Source organism: Gekko japonicus, unplaced genomic scaffold (genome assembly GCF_001447785.1).
Source record: "Gekko japonicus isolate JY-2015 unplaced genomic scaffold, Gekko_japonicus_V1.1 scaffold117, whole genome shotgun sequence".
Lineage (NCBI taxonomy): Eukaryota > Metazoa > Chordata > Lepidosauria > Squamata > Gekkonidae > Gekko > Gekko japonicus.
In genome coordinates, this window is record NW_015173676.1 from 1,236,627 (window position 1) to 1,256,195 (window position 19,569).

Consider the following 19,569-nt stretch of genomic DNA (forward strand, 5'->3'; position numbering starts at 1 on the left):
TCAGGCAGGAGATCCTTGTGGGGGGCGGGGGGCGGGGGGGGGGAGAAACAATGCAGCCTTTATTTGAGAAAGGGGAGGAACTGCTTTGGGAATTAGGGGCCTCATACTGACTGGGGACACAGGAAAATAATGGAGTGTGTATAGATTTCCTAGGTTGTATAGTATGTATGAAATAGATGGCTTTGTTGCTGGTATTTGGATCCATTTAGGAAAAGACTTGGCTGGCAGCAGCTCACCTTTCCCAGCACTGCCATTTGCCCATGGATTGCTCATGAGCCAACTGCTTTTATGTCCCTTGAGAGCTCAGATAGGAATTCCATTAGATTATCTGATCTGAATTTTGAGATTATGGTATCCTTAGGTACCCTGTAAGGCAATATGTGTCTGAAAAGAAGGCTCTGCACTTCACTTTCCAGTTTTCACAGGTAGGGAAAAGGTGTAACCTTTCAACTAACCATGAAAAATTTCTAGGGCATAAACATTTTACACGAAGCACTATTGGCTTGTGGCCATTTTGTTCAACATTAATATTTCTACATGTCAACAAAACACCAAAACATTGATGTCTGGTCTTTGATGATTGCCAGACAGAAGAAAGGGCTGAGTTTCCAGATAAATTATTCACAGCCGAGGAGCAGCCCAGCTGCAGTCTGGCTCCATTAGTAGATGGTTAGCATTGCAAAAAGCCCATCTCTCCAGCTATGTTAAACTATGTTGTACAATGGAATATCCAGCTATATACTTAATCAAGAGGAAAGGGAATGGAGTGAGACTTTTGTGGCCACCACATTCATGCTTGAAATGGTGGTATTAACCTTTGGCTGTTCAGTTTCTTATCCAAGAGGAGGCTTTTGTAGTTATCCTAGGGATAGAAGAGCAGTTGAAGGGGCCCCAGCATTGTGCATTAGTCAGGTGTTTTCCTTGCTTCTGAGATGAGCAACTTCTGTCACACCAGCCAATTTGCTACTTAAGTTCTTTCTGTACTTTCTGACTTCTTCCTATGTTTCTCAGTGAGGCCTTGTGTAAGAGGAAGTAGGTATCTTCTTGAATGTGTTGTTGGCAATAAAAACAATGTAAATAAATAAAAAAAGAAAAGAAAAAAGGAGCTGAGCCTGAACCCCTAGGGGCCTAGCAGAGTTTCTACCGTGAGAGGACTGTATTTCATTGGCTGCACATGGAGTCCTTTATGATAGCCAGTAACTTGCTCCAGAGCAAGTAATCTTAAAGAAACTCTAGCACAAGTACTGGCTGGCAAAAGGGGATCACGTTGTTACAGAAGGCCAGTGCTATCTTGTAGTCCCATTCTTGGACACAAATTATTTGTTTGCTTTATAGTCTGTGCTTCTTGCTGAGACTCAGGGTGGATTACAAAATATAAAACAGTGCAATCAGGCGGTCTAAGAGCCAGTAAACAATGTAATAGGACCAGGATTGCAAAATTAGAAAACAGTGCAAACAAAAAATAGTATAAGACATAACATACCATATACAGTGCAGAGAATAGAATTACAAATGTGGCGATGCAGTAAAGAGCAAAATATTCCTATTTGAATTTTAAAGGGAATTTTTGGGCTAGCCATTAATAAAATAGCTTTGTCTACCTGGCAATAAACCCCGGGTGAGATAAAGGAATGCTGTGGGGTATTTAAAGCAACCCCTCCTCCTGCCTTTGATTCTATTGTTGTAAAGTGGCTAGGTTTTGCTGGGTGCACCATCTAATAGAGAGGCTGAACTCCGGGAGGCAGTGGTATGCCTCTGGGTGCAGGATGTGGGAACAGGAAATGGCTACTGTTGTGTAGATGCACGGACAGGAAGTGGCTACTGTTGAGATTCTGGAGCACAGCTGTCTAGAATAGGTCAGCACTTGTAGGGCCACTCCTAACTATTAGGAAGCAATATGGTCTTGGTGCAGGCATTGTGTCCAATGTTGCCTCTAAGCTGAGTTAGTGTGAGCTAGCTCACAGGTTTTTAGCCTCCAGCTCACACATTTTAGTCTTAGCTCAGGAAGGATGGCTCCAGAGCAAACTAATTTATTCAGTAGCCAAATCATTTGCACAGTAGCTCATAAAGTCGAATTTTTGCTCACAAGATTCCAAAGCTTAGAGGGAACATTGTAGTCCATTGGAGTCTTACCCTACTGAGGCCGTGACTTCAGGTGTGGCACAAGGAGTCAGTGGATTTTGCAAGGCCATAAAGCACATCCAAGAAAACAGCTTCATTTCTCCTGTACTACAACAGGATACTGCTGGCTGAGTTGTCTTCTGCTGTTGGGCCCTATTCATTTGTGTACTTTGGTGGATGTGCCTTGTGCTGGCAGATGAGATACCGACACAATGAGCTGGGCATTAATACCAAATGCTTCCTCCCCACCACCATGCATACCATGTAACATTTTATCTTCCACTTGTGTGAATTAGGTCTAAGTGAGGATTCCAATTGTCTAGTAATGTAAATATTTTGCCCATGTGTGGTAGATGGTATTCCCAGCTGATTAATTTAAATATAGAAATATGGTCTTGTGAATACTGCATTAGAGAAGAGTTCCCCAGTCCAGCCCTACGATGTCACCCCACTGCGCTCCCATTTTGCAACCATCAGAGAAACTTCCATAATAAATAGGCCCTTGGTGGGGATGTGAAGAACTGTACAGTGGATATTTCCCCTTTCCCAAAGCATAATCATTTGAGATGGCAGTGAGTTCTGGAGTTGACTGGCTTCCTGCTCAGCCTAGAGCCTCAGAAGTCTAAGAGTTGCTCGTCTAGCCCAGAATGTGAGTTTTATAGTGTGGGAGTTTACTTCTTTCTCTCCCTTCCCATGATGTATTGGGTGGGGGAGTGGACATGTATCCTGTCACATCAGTCATTGCAGGATGCTCTAAGCATGCCACTCTGCAAAATCTACCTATGAAGAATGTGTCATGCTGACAAACAAAACACAGGAGAGTTAAGGGTTGTACTTGGCCAGATGCTCTGGGAGCAAGCAGAGCATCAGTAGTGCTGCTGACATCTCAGGGGCTTGGGTTGTCCCTAGGATGAAGAATTAGCCAGGTACTCCAAGCAAAATGATCTGGCATGTCAGAAGCTTTTACCCCTGCTCTGTAGCAGAAGCTCTGTCTTCTTTGCAACTTATGAGGGGGGGGGGTGTTTTGGGAAGGGGAATTAATTGGGACTAGAGGGAGGGCTTTTCCTATGATCCTAATTATCCCCTCCTCCTGAATCAACAGGATACTCTAGGCTTCAACATGGTCAGAGCCCTGAAAACATTTATAACATCCTAAACTGCACTGTGATAAGAAAATGAAGCTGTGAGAAACCTGTTTCATGTTGCACATCAGTTAGCCCTAATTTCTTTCTTTAAAATATGTATATTTCATTTTTAAAACAAAATGTTCACAGGGCTGGTTAGAACACATTTTTAAACCATATAACCAAACTTGCAAATACAGATGTGTAAAGTAGCATGATCCAAACACCAAAATTACAAATACAGATGCATAAAGTAACATGATCCAAACACCAATAGCAGCGGCAAACAATCTTGTATAACCACCAAAACTCTGGGTGACTGGCAAATCAACAGAATAGCTCCTAGGTGAATGGGTGTGAGGTAGAAGTTCTACACTGAGGCATCATAACTGAGAATGCAAGTCTCTGAGAGCCAGCCCCCTGCCACTGATGATGGGAACACACTGAGCAGAACTCAGAAAAAAGTTCCCAGGAAGCAGGCAAGTGCATATGGGACCAAGGGAATTTCATTTTCTTCGATTGCACTTGCTCTCTCTTACTTGCACTCTCTTATTTTATACTTCCTTCAAAGTGTTCAGGGCAGCTCTCATGCATATCTGCTCCTCCATCTTGTCCTTATAACAACTCTATGAGGTCAGAGAAGCTGGAAGGTAATGACTGGCCCTTTGTTGCCCAATGAGCTTTATAGCTGTGTAAGGTTTTGAATACGGGTCTGCCATCCTAACTGCTGTGAACACTGTCTCTTCATTTAGAAGAAGAAGAGACGAAATTGGATTTATACCCTTCCCTTCACTACGCAAGGGAGTCTCAGAGCGGCTTACAAGCTGCTTTCCCTTCCCCTCCCCACAACAGACAACCTGTGAGGTAGGTGGGGCTGAGAGAACTCTGACAGAAACTGCTTTTTTTCAAGAACAGCTGTGCCAGAACTACGTCTTGCCCAAGGTCATTCAGCAGGTGCAAGTGGAGGAGTGGGGAATCAAACCCGGTTCTCCCAGATTAGTCCGCGCACTTCACCACTACACCAAACTAGCTCTAAAGGGAATGGGACTGTGAACTATATTACTGTATATAGTATGTATTAGCTGTATTATCTGTTTGCTGTATGTGTTATTCTGCCGCCATGCATTGTCTTATACTTATATAGTATCCTTTTCTGCATATTGTGGTCAATATTTTTTGCTGTTTCAAATTTCTGTAATCTTGTTCCACTTGCATTGCTTCTTAGATGTCATATCCTATTGATTGCATTGACTTACACTGTGTAATCCGACTTGAGTCTCTATGAAAAAGTAAATTAAACTGCGTCTGAACATTCCATGGCTGCTTTGGGTCCTCAGCAATCCAGGCTAATGACAATGAGCAGGCTCAGTCCTTGTCAGGACTTTTTTTGTGTGGAGGAATATCTTTCTGTTTTAATTTACACTGTTAGGTTTCTGCATTCCTGGGGAGTCCCCCTAGTTAAGCAGAAGTGCCCAGTTTGTCGGTGGGTGGTTTTACTGATTGGCATGGGATTTTTCAAACATCCGAACAGAGGCAAAGGAGCAGGGTATTCAAACCAGCTGATGTCTCACCATACAGTGACTTGACTGTGGCTTGTAAGCCGTGGGCATGTCACCATAAGTAAGGCATGGGGCATGTGAGGCAAGAAAAGCTTGGGGGTCCCAGCTTACTCTCCACCAGTGCTCTGCTGTCATGAGGCCAAGTCATTGTTAAAATTGAGAGGGATGCTGCTGATAAGATCAGACGCTCTTGATGCATGTGCAGTTGTACCTTAGTTCCAGCATACCTTTTTCTTCCCCTGGAAAGATCCAGCTTGAGACAGCAGGATTTCAAAGTCAAAGTGGAATGTCCTCTCTTGAATAGGGGTCATGCTGATAAGTATTCTGTTCCAAATTCTGTAGAACTGGGGGTGTTTCCGTTTTTAAAAGTGCAATGAGCGCTGAGTGACTTGTGTGCCTGTATGTGCTATAAACCTTTGAAGGAGCTAAGGACTTAAAAAGGCAATTGGATCTGGGAAGAAGGGGTAGGCAGGTTTGGCGCAAGGGCTCACTTTCTCATGAAATGCCAGGAGCTGAGCCTGGCTAATGTCTAAGCTGTTATGGGAGAGATAAGAGAGGCCCTGGTTCCCAGGGAGGGAGGCAATGCTCTCCTTGGTTTGTTCTCCACGTGACCCCTAAATCTGCTCATGAGTACCATGCAAGGGACTTGACCCCTTTTCAGTTTTGCTCTTAAACTGCTGGTAAGTGGGATGCTCTCTTTTTCCTCCTTAGAACACCCTTGGCTGGCTGTCCTTGTGGAGTGCCAGTCCTGCAGCCCTTTGGGCTGAGCTTGTTCCTTCCCAACGGCCAATATTTCTCCATAGAGAGAAATTATGTCAGGAAGATGATTGGAGTGAAAGAGCTGGCTGAAGTAGTTTAGAATTGATATCCATAGCCATAGCATAAGCATGCACAGTCATACTGTGGGAAGGTGGGAGAGAGTTGGCAACTTATTTTCGAGAGCGAATGTTGTCACAACTGGGGTAGGGGAGAGTGTGGGTGGTGAGAGGGGGTAGCACTTGCTTCCCTTTAACAAACAGTAAGTCTCCCTTTAAAGAGTGATGTCTTGAAGTTGCTGTCAATTTGGTTATTTGTTGGGATGCAGCTAGAAATGTCAAGACATCACAGGAAGGGGTGGGTGTTTGGGGGTTAATGAGCATTTCTTACAGGGAAGGTGCATTTCCTGACTCCCTTCTCTTTCCCCCCAATAGGCTCGGTGCCTGGGCCAGAGCCCCCTATGCTGTATCCCCCCTGATGCTGGCCAGCCTGTGCCCAGAAGATGAGCAGATTGCTGGTGGGGGTGACCCTGGAGAGGATCTGCAAGGCTGTACTGCTCCTGTGTCTACTGCACTTCCTCATCATCATGATCCTTTACTTTGATGTCTATGCCCAGCGCCTGGACTTTTTCAGTCGCTTCAGTGTGCGCAATGCCTCCCGCACTCTGCCCTATGTTAATATATCTCGGCCTAACAGCACTGCCGGGCCTCTGGGCCCCGAGCTCCCAGCCCCCAGTGCCAAGTCTGTCAGCAGCAACAGCACCATCACCGAGAAGCCCTTACCTCCCTGCCCGGAGATGCCTCCTGGCCTAGGTGAGACTGCAGCTTGGTCTTAGTGCAGATGAGCCCTTCAATTTTTGTGCCTTCTTGTATTGTCAGCCTGCTTTCTTGCTTGGCTACCTCTCCCCAGCCACAAATGAACCTTTTCAGTAGTTATCCAGCATTAGATCTCCTGAGTTTGTCTCTGCCTGATTAACACCTGTGTCCTCTAGCTTTGGGCAGAGGAGAGAGGAAGGAACCGAAAGATCTAGGCATATGCAGGACAGACAGTGTATTGCAAATCATGAATATGGCCTCTAGTAGACAATATGATCTTCATGATAGTGAAGAAACTATGAAAATATATGGGCAGAGTGTTTTGAGACTTGCATACTAAGGTGTGCTTTGTGTGACATATTTTATGGTTAGATGGTGGAATTTTCTATCCTTGATAGCATAGCTCCCTATCCCTTCCCAGAGTTCCTGGTCCTCACGTTCTTGGCCACATGGCACCTCATTCCTTCACATCTTAATCCACCCAATCTTTGCCAAAATAGCCCAAATTCTGTGAAAAACCAACCATACAGTATTATGCAATACTGCATAACGTATTCTGTGCAGAGCTTGGGTTTCGTCATTTCAATGTTTATAGCAGCACAAAGTGACATCCATGGGACAGGCTGTGGCTCACTGGCAGAGCATCTGCTTGGCATGCAGAAGGCTCCAGCTTCAATCCCTGAGAGAGAACCATGTTCCCTGAAGGACATCAAAACAACCTGTGCCAGCTGCACAATGTTAGATCTATGGGCTGACTGAGAGGATGGTACACTGAAGGTCGACTGCCAGTAGCACCTTTTAATGTTATAATTGTTTTATATTGTTTTAGGATTATCTAAATTATTTACTGTGTGTTTTATTCTTTTGTAAGCCGCCCTGAGCCAGCCTGGTGAATCAGATAATAAATAAATAAATCTCCAGTTAAAAGGATCAGGTAGGAGGTGATGTAAAAGACCTCCGCCTGAGACCCTGGAGAGCCACTGCCGGTCTGAGTAGATGATAATGATGTTGATAGATCAAGGGTCTGATTCCGTATAAGGCGGCTTCAGGTATTCATGTGTTCCCAGCTGTAGTGCGGAATCTTCCAGCCACTGGACATTTCTTCAGACAAAACAAAGCACTTTCCCTTCTCAGCTACTGAGACAGTAGTTATATATCATAGAATCATAGAGTTGGAAAGGACCTCCAGGGTCATCTAGTCCCAACCCATGCACAATGCAGGAAATTCACAAATACGGCTCCCCCCGGGCCAGGGACCACTGCTCTATGCCCAGAAGAGGGCAAACCCCCCCCCCAAACCCAGGATTGCTGGCCAAACTGGCCTGGAGAACAACAGCTTCCTGACCCCCAAAGTGTAGATCAGCATTTCCCTGAGCATGTAAGAAAGGGCCACAATATTTATTTAGAACATTTATATGCTACCTCTTTAGAAACCTATTCGGGATGAATCAGAACATAAATGATAAAAACATAAAATTATTGAAATTAACAACTATTATATACCAGCAAATAAACCTTAGAAGCATATAAGCATGTAAAAACTCAGATCATAAAACATTTGCCAGCCTAAATGATCCTTATAACAGTCCTTAAACTAGAAGCAGATGGTAAAAAACAATTAGAAATACCAAGCCCTAGTTTAAAAGCCTGCCCAGGGGTGGGGGGCTAACTGTTTTATGCTTGTACCTGAAAAGGGTAGGGAAGGCACCAGGCAAGCCTGAAGGGGGAGAGCATTCTGTCTGTTGCCCGTGAAGTCTGTGTTGGCCAGCATCAGACTGTCTTGCTACTGCTCCAGATGTAAATGAATGCTATCAGTAGCCTCAGGCTGTGATGATCATTCCGTATTGGAGATAGCAGTGCTACCATATGAATGACTTGACCAGTCTTGTTCAGTATTGTCTATTCTAATGAAGTGGCTCTTCAGGTTTTTAGACAGGGAGAGGATTTTCCCCCAACATCTCCCACTTAAGATCCTTTAACTGGCGATGCCAGGGAGTGAACCTGGCATACTTCGTATGCAAAACCATGTGATCTGTCACTGAGACTTTCCTTGACAAAGGTAGGTGATTGCATCCTGCCCTTTTCCTGCTTGCTGTGAGTGATGCTGATCCTGCCTTGTGTCGGGATAATTCTGAGCCAGTTATTTCACCCTGCAGTTGGTTGTGAAAGTATACAAGACCTTGTTTGCACCGATGGGCTTAATTGTGCTTTGCCTATTTGCTGCCTCTATGTCTGATACATGTTTGGGTTCTTGGGTTCCTTTTGCTGAACTTTTTCTAGGTAGAATTTGTCTTAACAGGGACATGAGGATATATCCTATTACAGATAAGTTTAAATTATAATAGGTCAACACTCTCCATAGTGAAAAGTAGTGTTAAAAGGTCTGTCAAAGATTAATATTTACCTGATTTATTGCTAAAAAATTTCTTCTCCAAAATATAAAGATATCCAGTACAATATTGAGATTAGTTAAATGTTGACTGTATATTTGTTCTTGATGATTGATGTATAGATTATGTTGTTATTAGTACTAACTATTTTTTGTTAAAATTGAAGTGGTTCTATCTTACTTTAACAGTTGTATGCATTTTTAATACTTCAATAAAAAAGTGTTGAAAATAAAAAGAATACAGTGCAGCACTTGCCCCAGACTGAGAGTTCCTATCTATACCTTGTGGCTAATAGCCACTGTTGGATCTCTGCTCCATATGCTTATCTAATTCCCTCTTGAAGCTGTCCATGCTTGTAGCCTCCACCACCTCCTGTGGCAGTGAATTCCATGTGTTAATTACTCTTTGGGTGCCCGCGAGTTCTTGTACTGTGAGAAAGGGAGAAAAGTACTTCTTTCTCTACCTGCTCTATCCCATGCATAATCTTATAAACCTTACAGCTTCCATTACTTTGTTTGTGCCTTTCCTAACCTGCGGTATATATTTTTTCTGAGCTTCTAGGATTGTAGTTTTAAATAGTCTCCAAGCTTCCCCAATGGTTTTGATCCTTTCTACTTTTCCTTTCAGTTTCCTCCTCACATGTCCCCTCATATCAGAGAAGTTACCCCTTTTAAAGTGTAGATAATTAACTCCCTTCTCCTGCAGTGGGCCGGCTCCTGATTGAGTTCAGCTCTCCAATGAGCATGGAGCGGGTGCAGCGAGAGAACCCAGATGTGCAAGAGGGTGGCAAATACTCCCCCCCAGACTGTGTGCCTCGCCAAAAGGTGGCCATCCTCATCCCCTTCAGGCATCGTGAGCACCACCTCAAGTACTGGCTGCACTACCTGCATCCTATTCTTCGACGGCAGAAGGTGTCCTATGGCATCTACATCATTAACCAGGTATGTGGGGAATGATGGTCTGTTGCCAGGGTGGGGGTGGCTGGGCTTAGTGTGGTGTAGGTAAGGCCTTTAGTGAAGCACTGTTGAAGCCCATTCTTCATGGACTTCTCTGCCCTAACTGGATGTGGAAGCTTTTGTGGGAAACAATGTGTGAGTTGTTACCAGTGGGTACTTTTTAATGCCACATTTTGCAAAGGCCTGCTGTTTGATGGGATTTTTTAAAAAAATCAGGGAAGGGGGGACAGTTTACACCAAAAAGTAACAAGGAGGTGGCCAGATCAGCTGGGTAAGTATAACAAGCGAAACACTCTTTGGAGCAGGGGTATCAAACATATGGCCTGGGGGCTGGAACTGGCCCGTCTATGTCTGTTATCTGGCTGGCAAGCATTGTGGTGGAGGAGGGTGGTGGCAGTGGCAGCAGCAAGAGCAGTGAAAAGAACCGTGTCAGGTCTGCTGTTTGGAGGGTCCTCCCCCCCTTCCTCTCTCTCTTGGTTGGGCCAGGCTGCACATGTGCAGCCACTGCCCTCCTCCTCCTTCTGTCAGAGGCGGGGAGTCACCACCTCCCCATCAGTGTGTGTGTGCACTGGGCCTCCCCTTCGCTTCAGAAGCTGCTTCCTTCACCATTGTCATTGCCACCTTCTTCTTCTCTGCCCACCTCTCTTGCTCTTTCTTTGCCATGATATCAGAGAAGCGGCCATTGGGAGGAGGGAAGGTAGAAGGGTGGTGGTGGTGGGAGCTGCTAATGGAAATGTGCATTAAGCGAAGTGTAGGAATGGGAATGCCAGAGTGTGTCTGGGGGGAGGGGTATAAGGGACTGGAGGTATAGAAAGGAAGGGTTGAAGTGCGTCCAATGGTGTGTGTGGTGGGAACTGCTCTTGGAAAGCTATGGGAGGGGAGGAGAAATATAGCTGTTCGGGTGAGGGAAGGTGCTGAGTGTTCGTGTTTCGGGGGGTGGAATGCAAGAGCAGGGATGTAGTTGGAGGCTAAGATAAAACAGGAGTCTTGAGCCCCCTTAAAGACTTCATGAGATTTTGTTGCAGCATTTTTATTTTCTAGGCATCTGTACCTTGCTTTTCTCCCCAAATGGGGACCCAAAGTAATGTACAAGTATTGTTCTCCCCATCTATGTTTTTGTTCTCACAACAACTGTGCAGGGGGCATGTTAGGCTGAGAGAGCAACCCAACTTCCATGGCAGAGTGGGGCTTATGAACCTGGGTCTCCCAGTTGCTAGTCCCCATGCTCAAACCTGAGTGTATGTGTGTCTCTGTGGAAGGTCAGGTCTCTAAATGGGACTGAAGTGCAAGGAAAGGCGTGGTCAGTGGGAGCAGACTCAAGATTTGGGGGAGAGTGGATGGGTCTGGATGAATCACACAGAGGCAGGAGGGGAAAAAGGACTGATTTAGGAGTTCTGGTTATTGACAGGTGGCTGGTGAATCCACCTAGGGTTCATTAATTTTGTGGTGGATTGAGCATGTGCTAAGGATGGTGGCTCCAGTTCCTTGGAGAGTTTATATTATATACTAGCCTGATACCTGTGCTTCGCTATGGTATTTAAGTTCCGTAAATCCAGTTATAATACTGATGTGAAATTTGAAATGTGACATTTGTTGTAGGAATTCTAACAGAGAAGATTGTAGTGTAAGAAATGAAGTGAGGCGTAGGTATTTTTCTCTCTCTCTACTGAAGGACCTCTCTCTAGACCACATTGGTGGTTCTGCCCTCAGGTGCTAGGATGACCAGGCTGCTTGGTGAGCTCACTCTGGAGCAGGCAACATAGAACTGTCCATTTAAGAAGCAGTTGTCATTTAAGAAGCAGGGGTCATGTTTCTCAGAAATCTCTTCATGGGGGGGTTGACGTCATGGTAGGAATGTACTCTCCTTATTTTGGGGTTCTTGGTGCAGGGGTTTGGCCTGGGCATTGAATTTGGGGGGAGGGCATACCCCCATTCTTTTTTTTACAAAAATCCTTCTCATTTATGTTACATTTTAGAACTGGGACATCACTACATATTCAAAACACCATCCAAGCAATCAGATATTAAGCAAGTTCATATGAACCAGTTTTCTAGAACCCACATTGTGAGAAGTTAAATAACCTAATAAAGGGAACCAGTTTTCTACAAATATGGAGTATATTTCCATTGTGGGTGTGAGTGTGGCTATGCTGGGTCAGCAGCACCGCTAAGGTGATCCTGCTGGGGCGGTATCCCTGCTGGATTAAAGTACCCTGGTCCTGCTCCTACACCTGACAGACACCAGCCTGTCTGGTGTTGGGGGGGTTATGTTTAAAGGTATCACGGAGGCTGGGCCAGCAGCAGAGCTGTCCTGCTGAGCAAACCTTCCCGGTGGCTGTAAGCATCCCACCTCCTCTCCGACACCTGACAGACAGCTGCCTGTCCAGTGTAGGAGGGGGGAGGAGTATTAGAAGCCACTGTGGAGGCTGGGCCGGCAGGATCACTAAGGCGTTACTGCTGGGGCGGGCTCCCTCAGGGCTTTAAGCACCCTGCAACTGCTGCTGCACCTGACAGACAACTGCCTGTTAGGTGTAGGAGGTGGGAGGAGTGTGTTGGAAGCCATCAAAGAGGCTGGGCCAACAGCATTACTGCACCTCACAGGTGGTTGTTGGCCGTTCCTGATTTCCTCAGCTGTCATTAGCTGTCTGCAAACTCCTGTAACTGTTGGGGTTTTTTACCTCAGAACACTGAGCTCTGCAGCTGACCAATCAGAGAGTGGGGGGGTGCAGGGAGGCAGTAGCCTGGCAGCTGCATAGGAATCAATGGGGGGAGCACATTTTCCCCCTTTTGACCCCCTTAGGGGTTGAATTTTTAAAAATCTCTTCTTAGCAAACACCTACACCACGGTAGGAGCACTCCTATATATATATATATAGATATAGATATAGATATAGATATATGTTTTGGGGTGGACCTCTCTAAGTAGGGATGAAACCTGCTTCACACACAAAAATGCTCCCAGGGTTGCAGAGAAAAAGTTTCTGATCTAGTGTAGTGGGGAAGTGTATTTTCAGATTGGGAAGAGGACCCCTGGGATAACTTGTGCTGGGGATAGACAGCAAAAGTTTCTCTAAGGTGAGAGCCTATTCAAGGCAGATTACACATAGTGAGTCAATACAGTCGACAAAATGGGACACTTACACTGGTCCCCACCTACCAATGAAAGGATGCTACAAATCGCAGGTAGGTGGGGGAGCAGTGTGATACTGTACTGAAGTATAAGCTTTCTGAAGTTGGCATTAGCAAATTTTACCAGTTTCAGGGTCCGAATTACCCCCAATTTAAGGCTTTTGCTTCAAACATTCTGTCTGTGTTCGGGACAACATGTCTGTGAACAGCTCTTTTCTGTAATAAAGGCCAATATATCAAAAGTATGTTCTCAGCTTACAGATGTACACCTAAACAGCATACTCAAGATTGCTACAGCAGAGACATTGACTCCAGATTTTGATACAATGATTTAGAACAAGAGGTGCCCGTTATCAAAGACAATTAAATAAAGGAATACTGTAAGAGTGTTAATGTTTTAAGTATGCTTGTATTTTGAGTAAAACATAATATTGTTAATTGGGTTTGCTTGTGTCCTTTATAACATTTATATCTCTGGCATAACATTTTATGGCACACATGGCCCGGCCCAACAAAGTGACATTTGTGTCAGATCTGATCCTCGTAACAAATGAGTTCGACACCTCTGTTTTGGAGTGACCCTGTCCTTGTTATTGCCCTACAGCTTTGTGAAGACACGTTCCACCGAGCCAAACTCTTGAATGTAGGCTTCTTGGAGGCCTTGCGAAATGATGAGAGCTACGATTGCTTCATCTTCAGCGATGTTGATCTTGTGCCCATGGATGATCGGAATCTCTATCGTTGTTACGATCAGCCTCGGCACTTTGCTGTTGCCATGGATAAGTTTGGTTTCCGGTAAGTGGACTGGATGGCTCTCTTCTAAATGCTCTCTATAATGTACCGAGTTGTGATGGGAATTGCATCACTTCAGTGGCTGCCTTACCATATACTGAGTCATAACAATGGCTCATGCAACAGACTTTGTCAGCCTGGTAGTCTTCTGTCAATCCCTCTACATGAGATCCATTAATTGGAGATTAAATGTCTGGCTTAGTACACTTTGATCCATTTTGAGACACCAGTGGTCTTTTGAAATTGTTCAGAAGCCAGTGATGGAAAGGTAAGAGACCAACAGGAGGGATATGCCCATTTTTATACATGCATAACATACCCTTCTAATGTAGCATACTTAAATCTAACCCCCTTTGGAGACTCCTTGGATAGGAAGATCCCTCCTGTAGTGCGTGCTTGCGTACCCTGTGGCTTGGGCCTGTGAAGGTTTAGAAGCTTATGAAACTCTTTCATCTGGGACACAATTTAGGAACCTTCCTCATTTTGCTAACCCCAGTGCTGCATTTATTCAAAGCATTTATAGGGTTACCTGGAATTGTTGCATTTTGGAATAGGTTTTACTCTCTTCCTTTCATGATCTGCTGTTCATCTATCCCCACTTCTAGTCCCCCCCCCCCATTTTAGTCTCAACTCTTCATCTGTCCTGCTTGGCAACTTAGAATGTATTTAATAGTACTGTAGCAGCAAATCTTTGTAAATATTATGACAGATTGGGGGGAGTTAATATTTTCCCATAAGCTGTCAGAGTTGTAAAAGCATGCTTCCCCTCCCTCTACCCTTTATGTGCATAATAATAGAATGTTAATCTGCCTTAGTGGTAACAAATGAGGGACAGGAGTTAGAATATTTATTTATTTACTTTTTAAATATCCTGCCTTTCGTCCTAAGGGGGACCCAAAGTGGCTTATATCGTTCTCATCTCCTCCGTTTTACCCTCACAACAACCCTGTGAAGTAGGGTAGGCTGAGAGTGTGTGACAAGTCCAAGGTCACCCAGCAAACTTCCATGGCAGAGTGGGGATTTGAACCTGGGTTTCCCAGATCCTAGCCCAGCATTTTAACCACTACACAAGCTTAGCTTCCATTGCAAATAGCATGGGGGGGGGGGGTCTGGAGATAACCTGGGCCAAGATATTTCGATTCCTTTCATTTTTGGCTCTGGAACTCCCATGATCATCCTGAAGCTGGTGGCCAATTTCGAGATACCTAGTTTTATTTTCTGATAAGCTATGTCTACCACAAATGGACAGACAGATGGACATGCAGACCCTTTTATTATTATAGATGTGTAGTAAGAACCAGCAAAGTAATTTGTTTTGTTATATTTAGTTTGGATCAGGGTCATATGGGGGGGGGGGCTAGATGGAATCTTTGACCGGGGGCCCATGGTAGCTCTCAGCAGCCATGGTTCAATTAGGAAGAAGAAAGTAGAGAATGTAAGGGAAGCATGATGCAGTGAGCAGTGGCTTTACATCACTGTGTTATTTTTCTGACTTGCGGCCAACGACTAGCTGGACCATCCTGGTTCTGTGCTCCTGAGTTCTTTCCTGATCTCTGTCTCTCTCCTGCTTGTCCCTCACAGGCTGCCTTACTCAGGCTACTTTGGAGGCGTCTCTGGTCTGAGCAAGACACAGTTTCTGAAGATCAATGGCTTCCCTAACGAGTACTGGGGCTGGGGTGGGGAAGATGACGACATCTTTAACCGGTATGTGAAAGACTGGGGCAAGCAAAGCCAAAATTTTCCTCTTTGGGATGGTTGGTTTTAATAGCCTGCCTTTTCTATTTGGTGTCTGTTGGGATGGATGGATTGGCAGGGGCCAGTGTCTTTCTCCTGAAGTTTCTTTATTTCATTCCGTTTTTACCCTGCCCCTTTCCTGGCAATTGGGGCTCAGGGCAGTTAACAACTTAAATGCAAAACATAAATTGTTTTACAGAATATTTGTATTTTTATTTATTACACTGGTACTCTGGCATGACAATCAGAAAAGCAGGCCCACTAAGACTGCCTCAGTGGAATGCCTGGAGGAATAATCCTGCAGAGCACAAGACTCTTCAGGCAGAGATTTCCACCAAGTTGGGGCCATGATCAAAAAGGCCCTTGTTCTGGTCATAAGAACATAAGAGAAGCCATGTTGAATCAGGCAAATGGCCCACTCTGTGTCACACAGTGGCCAAAACCTTGATGGCACCTGGGTTTTTTCCACTGTGTGACTCGTGTTGGACTGGACGGGCCATTGGCCTGATCCAACATGGTTTCTCTTATGTTCTTATGACCAGAACAAGGGCTTTTTTCAATTGTGGCCCCAACCTGGTGGAATGCTCTGTCTTGAAGTTTAAGTTAAATGAATTATCTGAGTTGGGGGTAGTTGTGGAAACTACAGCTGCTGACATGCAATAACTAAATTCCAAAGTATATAGTGGAATATCCATTCAAGAGCACAACACAGAGAGAGCCCAATGGAACACTTGTGCCTGTGATCAATGCAGAGCTGCTCCAGCCATTTGGCTGTCTGAGGTACTGTTCTCCTGTGCCACCCCAGTGAGGCTCAGGGCAGTACAAATAGTTGTGGGGGTGGGGTGGGAGTCTCTTCTGCCCCTGCAGCCTCCTTTGACCTGACTAGCAGAGGTACGGGTTTGGGATGTGCCAGTGGGTGCAGACCACAGCCACCACATCTTTTCATCTTGCCACCTTCTGTTGCTTCAACACCTCAAGCAGGCATTTGGGTAGTGAGCTGGCCCTGGATCAATGAAGTTGGTCCTGAAAGCCTGTAGGCTAACCGGGGTGGGGGTTTAATATCTGGTTTTGTGGGTGGTATCAGAATAAAATCCTGCACTTTACTGATCCCTGAGTTGTAACCTCTCTTTGCACAGGATCTCACTTAATGGCATGAAAGTGTCACGTCCTGATGCCCGTATTGGTCGCTATCGCATGATCAAGCATGAGCGTGACCGGCACAATGAGCCTAATCCCCAGCGGTGAGTGAGAGCATCTGTGCTCTGTGTAGCCCTTTGTAAGCCACATGATGAGCTCCTTCAAAGTTTCTGCATAGTCTTCCATTTCTTGTCCCACCTACAAGCCCACTCTCAGTGGGAGAGAAACTTCCTGTAGTAGTATCCCCCATACGGCACAGCTAAGGGACAGGAGCCATACAGTTATGTGTACTCCCATAGGACACCCATGAGGTCAATTTCAGCAGCTTCCCTGCCACAGGAGTTCCGTATTGCTGTGCCATAATGCTGCCATTTTCACTTTGTTTCCCAACTGGCTCTCTGTGGCTTACTCTCAAGAGCAACAGATGTGGATCAGCTAGATGCAGGTCCAGTAGCATCTTGAGAGACCAACAAAATTTTCAGGATATAAGATTTTGAGAGTCAACGGCCCCTTTGTCAGAGGTAGATCAGAATCTTAGTGTAATAGCCATGGTTTTGCACCGTATTTGGCAACCTATGCTGTTCTGGTGCTAGCCAGGGAGCCAGAGACCTCTTGACAAGGCATGTGTGGGTGCGCTGCTGGTTATACTGTTATCCCACCTTAGTGGTACCTCCGGTGACTGCAGAGCTGCCACAGCCTAACTGAAGTGGGGCAATGTCCTAACTTCCTGTTTGCCTTGGTGTTCTAAATGCAGTCACTGTTCACGACACTCCCATTGTGCCATGTCTGCCAGCCCACATGTTCTTCAACAGCATTCTTGCTTTTATCTCTTTCCTACACATCTACCTGTGATTCTCACTATGTGTTCAAAAGAAACAATTTCATCTCAGCGTTACCATGCATGTAAATGAGATAAGGATTGTGAAGTGTTTTCTAGGCTGGGAAAGTTGTATAAAAATTTTTAATAATATGGCAGACTCTCATGCAGTGTGTGCACTCTGACTGGAAATTCCTAACAGTCCTTCCAGATGACTTGAACAACCTCTGGATCTTCCATTTTGTGTATTGTAAAACATTCTTTTGGGTTGCCCTGGCAGGTTCACCAAGATCCAGAATACCAAGGTGACCATGAAACGTGATGGCATTGGCTCGCTGCAGTACCGCCTGGTGGAGGTGTCTAGCTATCCCATGTACACCAATGTAACTGTGGAGATTGGACGTCCACCACCACGCCCCCCTCGGGGTTGACTCTTTGCTGCCTGGCCCTACCCATGGCCCCATGCATGAGGAGCTGTGTGGATCCCAGCCCTGACTGGTTCAGAGGACTGTGTCCTGGCTAGTAGGACCTGTCTGCCTCCTTTGTGGGGATGGGGAAAGGCCCACATGACATCTTTGCCTTGTCCCAGCCTTTGGCTGGTCCCCATCCTTCCTCTCACTAGTCAGTTCCCCACAGTGACCTTCAGCAGGTGGGGAATGAATGTGTTTTACGGTGCCTGGCTCAGTGTGGGGCTTTTGGGCTCTGTCAGGCCCCATTCATGCTTGGAAGGTGCCAAGAACAGGGGGAGCCTTGAGCAGGTCCTTGACCCTCCCTATGCCTCAGCCAGAGCTCATCCTTTCCCTGAACTCTTTGCAGGGCTGTCTCTCTTAGGGATTCCAGAAGTACCATGGTCGTCGTCTTCTTCTTGTAGCCTGCAAGACTACTGCCTTTTGAGTGTTCCTTCCATGGCATTGGTCTTATCTGATTCTGACTGCTGGCTCACAAGGTAGAAAGGTGGTTCATGTGCCCAGTTGGGGAGAGCTCCATTGAAGTCGAAGCTCTAATGGGCCTGGCCACTGCCCACCCTCATTCATGGCTTGGTGCTGTCCCCTGCTGGGCCCTGGATGTCTCTTCTGGCTCCAGTAACACAGGGGTGTTTTATATAAAACCCTCATTAGAATTTTTGAGTGCTTCCTGGGTTAGTGTGGCATGTAGCCAGTCAGCTGGCAATAGGGCAATGGGCACTTCTTCCTCGCAGCAGTTGCTTCTCTGCCCGTGAAAGAGGCAGGTTGGTTGGGTAGTGATGATGCACCTCGCAGTAAGGGTGGATCCAGAATGGTATGGTTTGCCCTACTCCAGCATGGGCTTGTTGTTCATTTTCACAGGCACTAAAGGACCACTGGCCATTCATTGCTACAATGCAGAAGGAAGACCAAGCTGGCTTCTGCTAGTTTTCCCTGATCCACTGCCCTATTCCAGCCACTTTCCCACTCACTAAGCAACCCCTACCCTCTCTACACCATCTGCGAGGCAGTTCTGCCCTCTACCACTCATAGTGCCCTCCTTCTCAAACCCACCATCCACTACTGCAGGCCAGGCCCTTGGATCTGGCTGTCAGCTCATGACACACAGTGGCTCTCTCTCTCTCTCTCTGCCTAGTACACGAAGCTAGGAAGCTGCTGGTGTCCCTTGATACTGGTTACGGTGCCTGGCAGGTAGAATCTCCTGCGTCTGCCCATTTTGGGGTGGCAGCTGGGTGAGGCTCAAAGCCTGGTATTGGCACATTGCACAGCCTGGGTGTTGGTGACTTTTGTATATTTGAATGTTTTGATCCCTTTTCAAGCCTCTGGTGAATGCAGCACTGGTCACTATGACCAGACTTTTGTATTCAATAAAATTTCAAAACTTGGAGACTCCTTGTGTAAAGAATGTGGGTGGGGACCGTACTGGAGGGGAGGGGAAGGTTGGGGATGTTGCTCAGTTGGTGAAGCATCTGCTTCACATCAGAAGGTCCCCAGTTCAATCTCTGGCATCTCTAGTTAAAATGATCAAATAACATGATGTGAAAGATCTTGACTAGGAACCTTGGAGAGTCACTTCCCATCCGTGTATACAATACTGATGTAGCTGGACCAGTTATTTGACTCAGTAGAAGGCTGTTTCATATGTTAGATAACTGTTCATAAGACATAAGAAAAGCCCTGCTGCATCAGACCACTGGTCCAGTGTCCTGTCACACAGTAGCCAACCAGTTATTATCTCTGTCCAACCTCTATGCAGTGCATAATTTATAAATGCG

General features: G+C 45.8%; 1 protein-coding gene across 1 annotated transcript in view; it reads left to right on the forward strand.

Annotated features, from left to right (window-relative positions):
* Window positions 1-19,290, forward strand: part of B4GALT2 (UDP-Gal:betaGlcNAc beta 1,4- galactosyltransferase, polypeptide 2) — a 20,463-nt gene extending 1,173 nt beyond the window's left edge. The window contains exons 2-7 of the mRNA XM_015422960.1: window positions 5,995-6,372; window positions 9,471-9,706; window positions 13,455-13,645; window positions 15,224-15,346; window positions 16,513-16,617; window positions 17,611-19,290. Of these exons, the coding sequence (XP_015278446.1) occupies window positions 6,063-6,372; window positions 9,471-9,706; window positions 13,455-13,645; window positions 15,224-15,346; window positions 16,513-16,617; window positions 17,611-17,761 (1,116 nt within the window). The 5' untranslated portion in view covers window positions 5,995-6,062 and the 3' untranslated portion in view covers window positions 17,762-19,290. The remainder of the gene's footprint in view (window positions 1-5,994; window positions 6,373-9,470; window positions 9,707-13,454; window positions 13,646-15,223; window positions 15,347-16,512; window positions 16,618-17,610) is intronic.
* The last annotated feature ends 279 nt before the right edge of the window (window positions 19,291-19,569 follow it).